This window comes from Pseudochaenichthys georgianus, chromosome 24, assembly GCF_902827115.2.
Source record: "Pseudochaenichthys georgianus chromosome 24, fPseGeo1.2, whole genome shotgun sequence".
Taxonomy (NCBI): domain Eukaryota; kingdom Metazoa; phylum Chordata; class Actinopteri; order Perciformes; family Channichthyidae; genus Pseudochaenichthys; species Pseudochaenichthys georgianus.
Genome location: NC_047526.1, coordinates 29,993,315 through 30,007,683, shown reverse-complemented (window position 1 = coordinate 30,007,683; position 14,369 = coordinate 29,993,315). Strand labels below are relative to the sequence as shown.

Genomic DNA, 14,369 nt, shown 5'->3' with positions numbered 1-14,369 from the left:
TGACGGCACTTGTCTCAATAGCATGTTTTAAGTTGAAGTTGTCTGAGGTCCTTACCACCAGCTGCTCTTGCAGTAATAAGTAGTGCACCTTTCTTACTGTCCTAATGTGCACAATGTAGTGACTGCTTTTTTGTCTTTTGTTTTCTTAGTTATGTTCTCTGTATTTTATATGTTTGTGTTATGTGTGCGTTGCTGCCTTCTTGGCCAGGTCAGCATTGCAAGTGAGATTTTATCTCAATGCTTTTTATCTGGTTAAATAAAGGTTACATTTATATATTTTTTAAATATATTAAATGATGATTGCTTAAACAAGTTACTCCTTTTCCAACTAATTCTACATTTAAAAAGATATATATATATGAATGTCTCATATACATTTAGTTTCAGCTTCCTAGTGTATAATCTGAGGAACAAGAAAATCCATCGAACCACTTTTTCTTTGGGATTACAATTATTACTGTTCGGCCATCATTCAATATTACATGACGCAGCATCTACCATCAACAGAACAGCACAGCCAGTGTTTTGTCTTTGCTAAAATCACATCTTAGAGTAGCTATGAAACGTGTTTATAGATGGCTCCATATTGACTGTTTGTGGTCATTTACAGATTAGCTTGAAGTCAGGGTCGTAATTTGTGTTAGTGATGATGACTCCCATGGTAGTCAGCGTTTGAGATAACGCAGAGCAGATGTGAATCTGAGACATTCACCTTCAGGGCAGCTCTCTCTCTCTCTCTCTCTCTCTCTCTCTCTCTCTCTCTCTCGCTCTCTCTCATTGGGATTCTGCTTGAATCTGACCCTTTATTTGCCACACAGATGTTAGACTGTTTGACTCAAACACCAAAAGTTCAGCGATAGCTTTGGAATTACAATGTTATCATTCCGAGCGTTAGCCCCAGCCTCTTTGTGCATCACTGCAGTTCACGGAGTTCCTCTGTCAGCGGGCCAAGTTCAACTTCAACACACATTGTTAGGAAAGTAAACACAAAGCATTTGTTGCTGATTGTTTTTCAGACACAGGCTGTCACTAGGGTCCCATAAGAACCTCATTTTATCTCTCGAATCAAATTCTTATTCCTGTGAACATCTATTTTCGCAGGTGTCTTCGTCCACTATTGGTGCCTTGTTTTATTTTATTGTTGTTGTTGTTGTCTGTGAGATTAAAGTTTGATGAGACCTTAAAACTCGGTGTCAAAGGATAGCCCATCCTTAACACCTTGTTTCTTGTGCTTTCTCCCCTAGTGTTTAATCTTCAACTGTCTCTTTATATCTATCCTGTGTTCTATCTTTAAATGCATGAGGTAGAGACATGTCATTGTTTCCAAAAAGAAAAACCTTTCTACAGTAAGGTGCCTTGGGAACAGAGTCCACAGCTGTTTCTTAAAAGTCCTTGGAAACGGTCAAATACATTTTCTTCCAGAGTGTGAGAAGTTTGGAGAATAAGCCAATTATAGGGGCTATAAAGTCAATGATACCCTTGACATTATGCAGTGCGTGATGGCACCTGGAGCAGATCTTAGATAAGATTTTAGACTCGGCATTTTGACTTTTCATGTCAGTATTTTCTAACAACATGAAATGGTAAGAGTTGGAAAAGTGGTGGTCAGATCATCACCTCACTAAACTATCAGCCACCGATAACAAAAATCTGCACGATCTTTACCAGTTTCATCCGACAGGCCATAAGACTGTTAAACACCTGACCTTTTTGAATGAACATCCATAACATTCATCTGTTTGTAACTTATATATATCAATATTCCAAATACTTACAATTTCTATTATATTCTATTTTTTATTTTATTGTGTTGCACTGTATTAATGGTGTGGATGTTCTCACATCCCCAGCCAACCTGAAGGAGCTGATCTCTCAGACCATCACCAGCTGGGCTCAGGAGTCTCACATCCAGGATCCAGAGCTGGTCCGAGTGATGTTCAGCCTGCTCAGGAGGCAGTACGACGGCATCGGGGAGCTGCTCCGGACCATGAGGAAGTCCTACACCATCAGTGCCGCCTCCGTGCAGGATGCTATCAACCTGTTGGTGTCTCTGGGTCAAATCAGGTCTCTGCTGTCGGTACGCATGGGCAAAGAAGAGGAGAAACTCATGATTGATGGACTTGGGTAAGAAAACATATTTTACATAATGCAGTGACTTCTCTCCCTCCCAAGTTTTTTTAACGAGTTGTGAAACATATTGTAATTCAATAGTTGTCATCACAAAATTGAGCACATTGTTGCTTACTTTTGGAAAACCGTTTTCGATAAGCCATGATATAGATTGCCTCAGGACATTTGACTGTTGACCTTCACAAATGACTTTCTTGTCTGTCATAGTGACATCATGAACAACAAAGTTTTCTACCAACATCCCAACCTGATGAGAGTGCTGGGCATGCACGAGACCGTCATGGAGGTCATGGTCAACGTGCTGGGAGGAGACAAGTTGCAGGTACGAATCATGACCCCACAAGGATTTTCTGAATGAACTGTAATCACTTCAAAACAGTGCCATCACCCAGTCGAAGTGATTAAAAAAGAAACTCGACAAACCATCGCAACTCAAGGTCAGCTGACACGTTGTTACGAACTGTTGATGTTAAAACTTAATGATACAGAGCACCTCTATGACTTCCAACCATTCTGATTGAAAAGTTCAAGCTTAAGCTTAACACTAGAACCGCCAGGGGTCGCTGTATACCTAAAACCGCCAACGGGTAAAATGTACCCGCTATTAGAATGCATTGATTTTCAAGGTACAATGTTCTTTTATTTATCATACTACTGTAGAACACAGGGTTAACGGTGATTTTTGTTCGCACAGTGATGAACCTTATACCAATAGAATCTGTGGACTCTCAGCTTTCATATGATATCTAGTGTGAAGATAGCATGAAGTATAAAATATCGCTAAAAGTGTCTCTCTATCTCTATCTATCCATCTATCTATCTATCTATCTATCTATCTATCTATCTATCTATCTATCTATCTATCTATCTATCTCTCTATCTATAAGGAACCGCAGTAAACAACAGGCGTTGCTATAGCAACACGTCATGTTTATGTTTACGCGGGAGATCTATAGCGCGAGAATCACTGCATTTTCTAGAAGGTAAATATTACCCGCTGGCGCTGATTGGTAGAAATGGCAATTAAGTTTGAAAAAAAGTTACATACAATCAAGAAACAGCTGCGGGTAAAATGTACCCGTTGGCGGTTCTAGTGTTAAGAAAGCTGACACCTGCCAGGTGAATGTACTCATTTTTTTACGAGTCGTTGACACGCAAATGTACAGTAGGTGACATGATACACATTCCTGCCTCTGGTTTCACACTCATTCTGCTGACCCACAGACGCAAGTAATCTTCTTAGAAAAGCAGCAACGTGGCAACAAGTACACATATCCATGTGTACTTGTTTATAAAAAAGTTTTAAAAGAATGCATTCAACACAATAGTTGGACAAGTATTCAGACTGTATTTTGGTAAGTAACTCTTAATATAAACAAGTGTTTGCTAAACAACTTCACAGAGGTCCATTAACCTGAATTTGGGACAAAGGAAGCAAGTTTCAATTAATGAACCATAACAGCTACCCCCTTAAAAAGTTCTTGCTCCCATGTTAGTAAAGTCTGGGGAGTTTAAAGAAGTAAATACATCTGTTAATATGGATTTTAGTTTGTGGTTTGAATCCACAGTTGTTTACCTATACCATTATTTGAGTGAGAAGCCCTGACAGAGGGAAGTACGCCAAGATTAACAACTTTATAGTCAGATAAAACCAGGGGTAATGGAGAGGGCAGAGCAGGGTGACAGAAGGCCTCTCAAGCCTGTCCTTTTTGGGCAGTGCTGACAGAAGCTGAAAGAGATGGTTGTGATTTAATGCAGCGTCCAGTGCCAAGCGTGAATTAAAGCTCAGACAGAAGGAGCTCAGGGAGACATTCAGGCCGTCACATGTGACTCCGGCAGTCTCATCACGCCGTCACTGACATAAATTCCTGACCAGTTTACTGCCACATGATACATGCACTTCACTTACTGTGGCCATATAAAGTGGCATTACCACGGCTTGTAAGTGCATAGTGTTTGCAATATTTACTCTTATAACTACACCTCAATGTATACATTATGATACACATCTTACAATAAGTGTACATTCTATTTTTCAACACAGACCTTAAATAAAATGCTCCCAATCATGCACAGCAGTGCCACACAGGGAGCATTTTCACAGGGCTGAACATTAAAGAGGAGGACATTGCTTTGACTTTTAGGATTGGAAAACATTTGGAAACTGCTCTGTGCTGTTCATATTTGCAGAGTGTAATTTGCCAACGATAACGTGTGGATTCCCTCCCTCTGGTTCTCATCTATTCCTTGTGCAAATTCCTTTAATCTCCAGCGTAGACAGAAATGTCTTCACTGTGACATTTGTGAGAGCCTTAGACTGAACCCACACTAGAATGAGGATGCTCAGAATGGAAAAGTATTATACGGAAAAGAGTTTAGAGGTAAAACAGATTTTCCAGTCGTTGTTCTGAACAGAGAATACATTTTACTTCCTGACTGCACCTTAAGTTTTTATCAGGGTCAAGCATATAAGACTGCATCCTCCAGACATATCAGAAAAGATTAAATATGTCTGAGCTTCTGCAACAGCTTATGTCAGGGGAGGTTAGATACAATCTTTGAAAGTGTTTTCTTGTATCTCTTATCAATGTCAGGTAAGCCCATACATAAGAGTTTTAGATTTGTATTAAATATATTTAGTCTGAAACTCCATAAAGTATCCTGCTGTACAGTGTGTATATGTCAAACAGAAATGGAAGACAACATCTTGCCTGGAGATATCAGAACTTTATTTGGGACGATATATTGGAAAGCCATGCTGAGTTTACTGACTCAAGGACTGTTCTGCTGTCACACAACACAACGTGTCGTCACTACAAAGAGAAAGAGTATCACAGGGGGTAAACAGGAACAGGATAAAGGCTGGAGGCAGGGGTAAAACATATATTTTGTATTTTTCACTCGCAAGAAGAAAATAAAGATTTTTGGAACAAAAGTTGTTTTTATATTAAACCTGGGCTGATTCCCAGACAAACTCAAATCTCAGGATGGATACATTTTTTGAGAGCGCCGTCGCATAGAGAGGAATATACAGTATCTGAAACCTCCAACAAAGGACGAATGGGCTGCAACTCTCAGCAGAAAAGTCTAGGAGACATTGACCTTTATGTTAAGACCATGATATGAATAGTATTCGAAATTCGGAAAAAAAAGAATAGGTATGAAGTTTGACAAATTAAATGGGTTTAAATTCTAGTGTTGCCCATGTCAACTTCTTTTTGTCTAGAAATGTCAATAGAAATAACGTATTTATTCGTTTTGTCCACAGGAGATCGCCTTTCCCAAGATGGTGGCCAGCTGTTGTCGCTTCTTGTGCTACTTCTGTCGTATTAGCCGGCAGAACCAGAAAGCCATGTTTGACCACCTGGGCTACCTGCTGGAGAACAGCAGCGTGGGGCTGGGTAAGTTTTCCTCAAATTACACTTCATGTATATCATTCTGAGAGACAAGACGGGTTTACAAAATATATGGAAACATGTCAATACGAAGGATGATTGGGAGGTACTGAAGAACATATGCCTTTCAGAAAGGAAAGATGTGGTGTTAAATGAAAGAAAGACATTTTGAGAGAAGGTCAATTCATTTGGAGGCTGTGGCTCAGTGGGTAGTGTGCTGGACTTCAAACCAGGGGATAGCAAGTTCGAGTCCCACTGCAGTCAGCATGTCCCTGAGACATTTCACCCCAAAGTGCTCCTGTGGGGATTGCCCACAGTATTGAGTATGTAAGTCGCTTTGGATAAAAGCGTCTAACATGTAATGCAATGAATTCCTTGACATTTACATATTTTTTCAAGTTTATACCTCGGTGTAGAAACTGAAAAGTTGCCCTGTTGCTGCTTCTAAATAATGCGAAATGTTCCTTGAAATGAAGAGTAGCCAGGGTTTATTTTCAACTAATTGAAGTGCAGACACAGACTTATCGCCGACATACCCCAGGGTGTCAGTTTAATAGGGAAGGGGGCAGAGAGGGAGGCAGCACACAGCGAGAGAAGAATGGAGAGTGGGAGGCAGAAAGTGAGGTACGGGGGTTATTCAGTCATGCAGGGCAGAACTGATGAGTCACTGCTCCACGGCTGCTGTAACGCTCCGACCTGTGAACGAGGAGAGGGGCTCGTGGTGTGGGGACACCAGAGGAATATGAACTCACCAGTTTGTTATGCCTGACATTACATCTTGGATATTTGCACACATAAATCACAAGGTGCTCGGAGACGCGCCTTGAGTTTCTGTTAAACCCTGCCTGCGTAGAGAACATAGTTATTATTCCAAACCAATTACCACTGTCGTTTTTAATCTAAGTTGCCGGCACACAATCATCTTCGGAGCATGTTCCCAACGGGGGTGTTACAATTTATGTGGGCCTCGAGTGTTTTTTGCACAAACATCAGAGTATTTCTTTGACTGTTGACTATTAATAGCAATAGTATTAGCATTGTATTAGAGAGGAGAGACAGATAAATATATTGATAATTAATATTTGATACATTTGTATACTTGTTCTGAAAATTGCCTTTTTGTTTGTTTTGTAGTCTCATATGACCAAAGTAATATTGCATTGAAATTATTATTATTATAATCTGGATGATTCTATACTATTTTGTTTTCCTTTTAACACGAATACAACAAATGTGTTTACCTGCTGCTCTGAACTGCAAGGGAGAGAGTAATAGTAACATATGAAGATAGACTGCCCCCTGTTGATAAGAACAGAACAAATACAGTTGTATTGGCATTTAACATGTGTGTGCGTGTGTGCGCGTGTGTGTGCGTGTGCAGCTTCTGAAGCCATGCGGGGCTCCACTCCGCTGGATGTAGCGGCTTCTTCAGTGATGGACAACAACGGCCTGGCTCTGGCCCTGGAGGAGCCCGATCTGGAGAAGGTTTGTTACTTTCGCTCACAATCAAACATATTATGGGTACATTTGCTTTAAAAAAGGTGATCCTTGAACCATGATTATTAAGGGGTGTCATTCTGTTTAGATGACCAGTGGTACGTTTAGAGTTTGGTTCTGTGTCGAGGTAGATAAAGCTTTCTTTTGATTTTGAAATTGCACATTTCATTCAAATGATCTGTCAAATGCTGAGATTAAAGAAGAAGATATTGTGGTTAGAACACTTTTAGATTAATGTATTTTTTTTTGTTTTTTATTTAGGCACTGAAACAACCCTATAAGCTCATAGGGACAATACAATTAGTAAAAGTAATATATCCTATAAATGTAGATGAATGATAAGTATCTTCTGTGACGTTGCATTGAGGAACTCGGTGATGATTTCATTTTACATCTGACTTTTCGCATAGTGAAAGTGATTCAGACAAAATTAAAAATCCTCATGCCACCCACGTTTTGTCAGTTTAAAATGAAGTCGATTTTGTGCCATTTGAATACGCTTGCTCAGCAGATGCTTCCAAGCTGTCACTGACAGTCAAAAGACAGTGTGCTATTATAATACCCAGGGATGAAACTGTGTGTGGGTGTGTGTGTGTGTGTGTGTGTGTGTGTGTGTGTGTGTGTGTGTGTGTGTGTGTGTGTGTGCGTCTGTGCGTGTGTGTGTAGGTGGTGACATACCTGGCAGCCTGTGGTCTTCAGAGTTGTGCCATGCTTCTTGCTAAGGGTTACCCAGACCTCGGCTGGAACCCTATAGAGGGAGAGCGCTTCCTGTCCTTCCTGAGGTTCGTCGTCTTCTGCAACGGTAGGTAGACTTTCATACTGATTCCATGACATTAATAGGCGGGGGCAGTTCTAAAAAGGGGTCTAAAAGAAAACATTTAATCAACACTGCAATCACATACTGTAAGATCAAAGCAAAATCAAAACATTTAAGATATTTACAATTTATGAACATTTAGGAGTTGGCATGAAACAACAGCTGCCTGTGGCTTGCCTAGAGGGGAAACAATTGTGAAAAAGGGCACAGTTCCAATTCCAATTACATAAAGCAAGTAGTCTGACAGCAATGCACCTACACGACACAAATGGCGTCAGTCAATACTAAAAAAGATTTTTGACGATATGCAGGACTTGACTAATCAGATTTGACTAAATCTTAGAATTGGACACCCCTAAAAAATAAAGTAGATTCTATTTAAAACTTCCCCTTCAAATATGTCCATAATCCTGTGCTGTGTTTCCAGGTGAGAGTGTGGAGGAGAATGCTAACGTGGTGGTGAAGCTTCTGATCAGACGTCCAGAGTGTTTCGGCCCCGCCCTGAGGGGAGAGGGAGGTCAGGGTCTGCTCGCCGCCATGCAGGAGGCCATCAACATTTCCGATAATCCCGTTTTCGACCTGCCCGAGAGCGCCGCCGGCGTCAATACTGGGTAGGAATCCACGGCAGTTTCTCACACGCATTGTTCTAATTAAAGTGTCCTCATGAGCCACTTAAAACCCACTGAGCAGTCCCTAGTGATGTAGGCTCCTATTAAATGTCTTTGTGGTGAACTGTTACATTGAATTAGATTAGCCAGTGTGCTGCTGAGCTCAGCCAACCAGCGGTATCCCTAGTTACAAGGTGGCTTAATAGTGCTTTACAAATGAGTTTGACTGTTAAATCACATCATTGAGACGAGATCAAAAGGGAGTTTATTACTTTCAGTTCGATAAGAATGTTTTATTACTTGATTTAAATGCTCAACAAAAGGGTCATACACTTGAAATAACCACCGTGCAACATACCTTCATGTTGAACAGGGTTAGTTTAGATTAATGTTATCCTTCATGCAAGTTTTAAGACATTTAAGAATACTCTGTTTTGTCTGATAGTGTTGTTTTACCACAAGAAAAGTTCAATAAGAGAAACTCAACTAAAGGTTATTCAAAGCACATCCACTCATTCTCCTTTATACATACGAGCAGTGTTGGTCAAGTTACTAGTAATTAGTCAAAGTAAAAGTATTTGGTATATACAGTATACAGATGTACTTAGAGTCAGGCAGACATTGAAGCTGTGAGTAAAGACTTGAATAACGTTGTGGGGCCGTGCCTGCTCTCATCAGTATGCAAAGGAAGTTGTACGCTGGCTGCATTTGAATGGGGAAGGTTATTATTTCATGATGTGAGGATGATAGAGGGATTGGGAAGCGGGTCAAAATCAATACGTGAAACACTGGCCTGCTCAACGATCAGATATTGTGCCAAAACAGTTGCTCACAAAATTGCCCTTCTATTGCCAATGTTTTTCAATTTATGAGCGTATAATATGCCATTTTTCTTTGTGCTTGTGAGGTTTGCAGTATGCCAAAGTGTGTTGTATTTTTGTTTCAGTTCTGGCGAGGAAGAAGGAGAAGTTATTCACATGGGCAACGCCATCATGTCCTTCTACTCGGCTCTTATTGACCTGCTGGGACGCTGCGCTCCAGAGATGCATGTGAGGATCTTTTTCGTCATGCACAAACTTACTTGTGTTGCTCTTTTGACGCTCAGTACAGTCACAGAGACTACTGTAGGGACCTGGGTGAAATACAAAGCTGAATATTCCCCGTTTGTGTCTCTTACAGCTGATCAATGCCGGTAAAGGTGAGGCGCTGCGTATCCGAGCCATCCTGCAGTCCCTGGTTCCAACGACAGACCTGGTGGGGATCATCAGCATCCCGCTCAACATGCCGGTGCTTAATAAAGGTATGCAGTGCTGGTGGCTCTTTTTTCACTTCATTAAGTCATACATGCAGATGCTGATGGTTAAATATCAAAAGATAAACAGAACTAGTGCTGCCACATATATGCATAAATAGGAAATGTATCTCCTATTTTTATAGTCTTTTATTATTATTATCATTATTTCCTTGATTTTATGTTATTTATTTTAGATTTTAGATTTTATTGATCTGTGTGAATCTTTGCTGAACTGTTTTTTTTTCACGCTTACCCTGTTGCTGCTTTGTACAACTGAATTTCCCCTCGGGGATTAATAAAGGTTCATCTTATCTTATCTTATCTTACATAAACACGCAATGTTATCTAGCAGGGAAGAGAGTTGTATTGTCACCCAAAAGGGACACACAGAAGTCTCCCACGGTCGCAGAAGAATGGCTTTTGGACTGAATTCAAGGATGAAACTGGTCGCACACGCAGCACTCTGACAACACATTTTGATTTAGACCAAACACAAGCCACAATATATCAGAATCTAATTTTCTCCCCAGCCTACTGAAATATGACATTTATTTGGCAGGTATGTTTTGTGAGTCATGCTGTCAGGTGAAGGCAGCTGACATAAATTCATCATCATCATCAATCATCTCTGCACTTTGAGAATCATCTCGGCTCTGCCAGCTTGACGGTGTCACACAGACAGGCTTCGTTCGGGAGGGAATATCTATATATATATATATATATATACTGTATGATATCCTCTCCTGCCTCCGTGTTTCTACTGAGGAGGAACATTGTGTTTTTTAGCACCTTTGCAGTTTGTGCCCTGATGAAAAAAAGCACACCAGAAAACTTCATATCCAATTTTCTTTGTAACATCTTCAAGTAAGAAAGCAGGTTGTGTTCCGAGTAATTGAACTCATTTTTTAAATAACTGTCTGCTGCGTATCAGCCCTGGAATTACTTTTAATACGCATTTATTTACACTTATACACTTTTTTCATTAACTACCTGAATAAATTAAATGTTTACGGCACATTAAAACTTTTCCCCCCTGAAATGTGTTTAACCTTCAGATGGCACGGTGATGACAGAACCCGACATGTCGGCCTGTTTCTGTCCGGACCACAAGGCCCCCATGGTGCTCTTCCTGGAGAGAGTGTACGGCATCGAGGACCAGAGCTTCCTGCTCCAGATGTTGGAGGTCGGCTTCCTGCCTGACCTCCAAGCCTCTGCGTCTCTGGACACGGTGAGTGACGGAAAACACAAACACTTCACGTTCACCACGTTTCCTAAAAGACTTACAAGCCTGTAAAGTAAAATAGTGTTCACTACCAGCAGTTATAATATTTAATACTTACATCAACTGGTGTTTTATGTCGTCCGGTAATAATTCCAGTGCACACAGCTGAGTTTGAGTTTCTAGTTTGCTCATTAGATGTGACTGAGGCAGATAATCTCAGCACACATGAACAACGTTTGCTCAGTACTGAAGTCAGGACACATTCTCGCAATGGCTGCCTCAGAGAAACATTAACTTAATTATTGGTGAATCATAAAGTCAGAATCATTAAACCTTCGCTTATCCTTATATAATCAGCACTTAAAGCAGTTCTTTAATATTCCCTACTGCTGCAATATGTGAATCACCATCGTACCTCTGTGTACATTTAAGAGAACCAATTTATTTGTTCCTGTTTCCATGAGTCTGTATTCACTATAACTTTGTGTTCTTTACCTCTCATGTTGCTCACGTGTTGCTCTCTGTTCCCCAGGAGGTGTTGAGCACCACGGAGACGGCGTTGGCCATGAACCGGTACATCGGCTCGGCCCTGCTGCCTCTGCTCACCCGCTGCGCCGCTCTGTTCAGGAGCACGGAGCACTACGCTCAGCTGATCGACTCCACGCTGCAGACCATCTACCGGCTGTCCAAAGGACGCTCGCTCACCAAAGCCCAAAGGGATGCCATCGAGGAGTGTCTGCTGGCTATCTGCATGTAAGGCCTTCGTTCATTCAAACCCAGCGAAGGGAGAGAGACTGCACCAAGTGCACCATGCTACTGTATGTTTTGTTATAACCCATACTGAACATCCTACATTCCACAGGCACCTGCGTCCCTCCATGATGCAGCAGCTGCTCAGACGGCTGGTGTTCGATGTTCCCATGCTCAGTGAATACTGCCAGATACCTCTCCGGGTGAGACACTGGAATGAGTTTCTGTCACTCACTAGGGTTGGGAACCGAAACTCGGTTCCAGATGAGAACCGATAAGAAAATGCCGGGTACCGGGTACCCATACAAAATACACAATTGCGGTTCTGCTTAACGGTTACTAAACGCGGTAGACCCTGCATTCCACCGGATCCGCCTGCGCCGCGGGTCCGTCTGCGCCGCGGTGACCTGGTGGAATACAGCCAGGGCAGCGCCATATAGTACTATATGATTAAATATGATACTATCTATATGGCGCTGAGCCAGGGTAAGGGAGGACTGGCCATCTGTGTGTTCTGGAGAACAGAACGGCCGGTCGTCAGCGGGTCGTTGACGGCCGGCTCGGTACGCTGACGGCCGGCACCGCCCTTCATTTTTTTAAACGGCATCATGTAAGTTGCGCTGACAGGCGACAGAGGTCCACTGTTGCCCCGCAGCGAGGCTCCCCCGCCCTCCCGTAGACAGTTCACGAGCTCAGTCACTTCATAACACCAAAGATGGGTCGCGGTAAACGCTCTAAAGTGAGGCTCCACTACACTAAAAAATAAAAAGACAAGGCACAGTGTAATGCCTGTTAACAGCTTGCCACAGGCATAGCTCAGTTAAAATAAAGCACAGCTATTGTGCAATACATTTGTATTGCATGTATATTTTTTATTTGTAAACATGTCAGTTAAAGCTTAAAAGAATAAAGATATTTTGTTAACTAAACGTTTGACCTCTTTCTTTTAAAATGTTGGAATCGAAACGGGGAATCGATAAGAACCGGAATCGATAAGCAGAATCGGAATCGATACATTTCGAACGATACCCGTCCATACTTACGCCTGATTTATTATTATTTTTTATAAAGTTGTGGAATAAGTAAGTAAGTAACACTATGAACCCTTGTCTTTGGTCAATGATGCGCACGATTATTAAATGAACTTGAACTCAAATTGTTATGTTTTCGTGTATCTCTGTTCTCCAGCTTCTGACCAACCACTACGAGCAGAACTGGAAGTACTACTGCCTTCCTTCTGGGATGATCAACTGTGGCGTTTCCTCCGAGGAGGAGCTCCTTCTCACCAAGAAACTCTTCTGGGGAATCTTTGACTCCCTTTCTCAGAAGGTACAACAAAACACCCTTGTTGTATAGAACATTCATTACGATTAGCCAATGGTATCTATCTGCACGGACTAAGAATGTACTTATGATTTTGGAAAGCTATATTACATCTTTTTGAATCTGGGGTTCCTTTTGCTTATTTGATATCTCTGAGAATAATCCACAAATACATCTGGAGGCCAGGCAATATTTTCCTTGAATCCCAATCATAAAGCTTTCATCTGTTTGCTGCTTCGTGAGAAAAAAACAACTCACACCCGAGTGTGGCTCTCAGGAGAGAAAAGTTCTTGTTAGTCAGAGGTAGTGAAATGAAAGCTCAATGAGGTTCCTGTGAGCGCTGCAGCTGAGGCGAAGCCAAAACAGATGAATCATTTATCATTCTGTGACAGGCCATCGCTCCGTGCACACTTTCACAGCTTTCTCTCTTTCAGTTTAGCAGCCCTCTGTTTTTCTTTCCTTCGCTTTGCTCTACTCAGTCTGTCCATCTAAAAGCTAACCATGCATACCTCTATTCTGCTGTCTTCTGTAGAAATATGATGCTGACCTTTTCAAGATGGCCACATTATGCCTGTGTGCCATCGCTGGAGCCTTACCGCCTGACTTTGTGGATACTAGTCTTGGAGCAACACTGGAGAAACAGGCACCAGTGGATGCAAAGGGCAACTTTGATCCCAAACCCATCAACACTGCCAAGTGAGTGGTCTGACACTCACATGCATCAATCATCTAAAACGGATGTACTAATACACACTTTTAACATTCTCTCCACTTCCAGTATTTCCCTTCCTGAAAAACTTGAGTACATTGCCAACAAATATGCAGAGCATTCCCATGACAAGTGGTCCTCAGATAAGGTGAGTCCCTGTCATCTGGTTTTATTGTTGTCCTCCCTTGTTCTGACGGATCATTGAACCCATCTATCGTATACCATAGATAACTTTATTTTATTTTATTAGTTATATTACATTTGTTGTATCAAAGACCATTTGGTCCTGAAGCATGCCTGGCCAGCAAGTTTTGACATATTGGCATTTTTTTATGATTGCAGTTCAGAGCATGAAATGCAATAGACCACACTTGATACAATACACTGTTGTTGCAGGTGTCAGCAGGCTGGGAACAAGGAGACAGTCTGGACGATCAGGCTAAAACTCATCCACTGCTGAAGCCTTACAAAGCGCTGAGTGAGAAGGTGCGTACGTACACAGCTACTGCTGCTGAGCATTATCTTTGATTGTGTATACGATGGAGACCAGGGGAGCCATGACCTGAAATGCTTCATTTAGGTCAAACTCAAGGCCCGGGGGCCAAATCAGGCCCTTGGTGGATT

At 41.7% G+C, this 14,369-nt stretch overlaps 1 protein-coding gene across 1 annotated transcript in view; it reads left to right on the top strand.

Moving 5' to 3' along the window:
- Positions 1-14,369, top strand: part of ryr3 (ryanodine receptor 3) — a 127,503-nt gene that overhangs the window by 73,149 nt on the left and 39,985 nt on the right. The window contains exons 40-54 of the mRNA XM_034075925.2: positions 1,851-2,124; positions 2,338-2,452; positions 5,399-5,531; positions 6,907-7,010; positions 7,689-7,824; positions 8,267-8,450; positions 9,394-9,496; positions 9,627-9,747; positions 10,797-10,969; positions 11,496-11,716; positions 11,826-11,916; positions 12,902-13,042; positions 13,569-13,732; positions 13,815-13,893; positions 14,142-14,231. Coding sequence (XP_033931816.1) covers positions 1,851-2,124; positions 2,338-2,452; positions 5,399-5,531; positions 6,907-7,010; positions 7,689-7,824; positions 8,267-8,450; positions 9,394-9,496; positions 9,627-9,747; positions 10,797-10,969; positions 11,496-11,716; positions 11,826-11,916; positions 12,902-13,042; positions 13,569-13,732; positions 13,815-13,893; positions 14,142-14,231 — 2,129 coding nt within the window. The remainder of the gene's footprint in view (positions 1-1,850; positions 2,125-2,337; positions 2,453-5,398; positions 5,532-6,906; positions 7,011-7,688; positions 7,825-8,266; positions 8,451-9,393; positions 9,497-9,626; positions 9,748-10,796; positions 10,970-11,495; positions 11,717-11,825; positions 11,917-12,901; positions 13,043-13,568; positions 13,733-13,814; positions 13,894-14,141; positions 14,232-14,369) is intronic.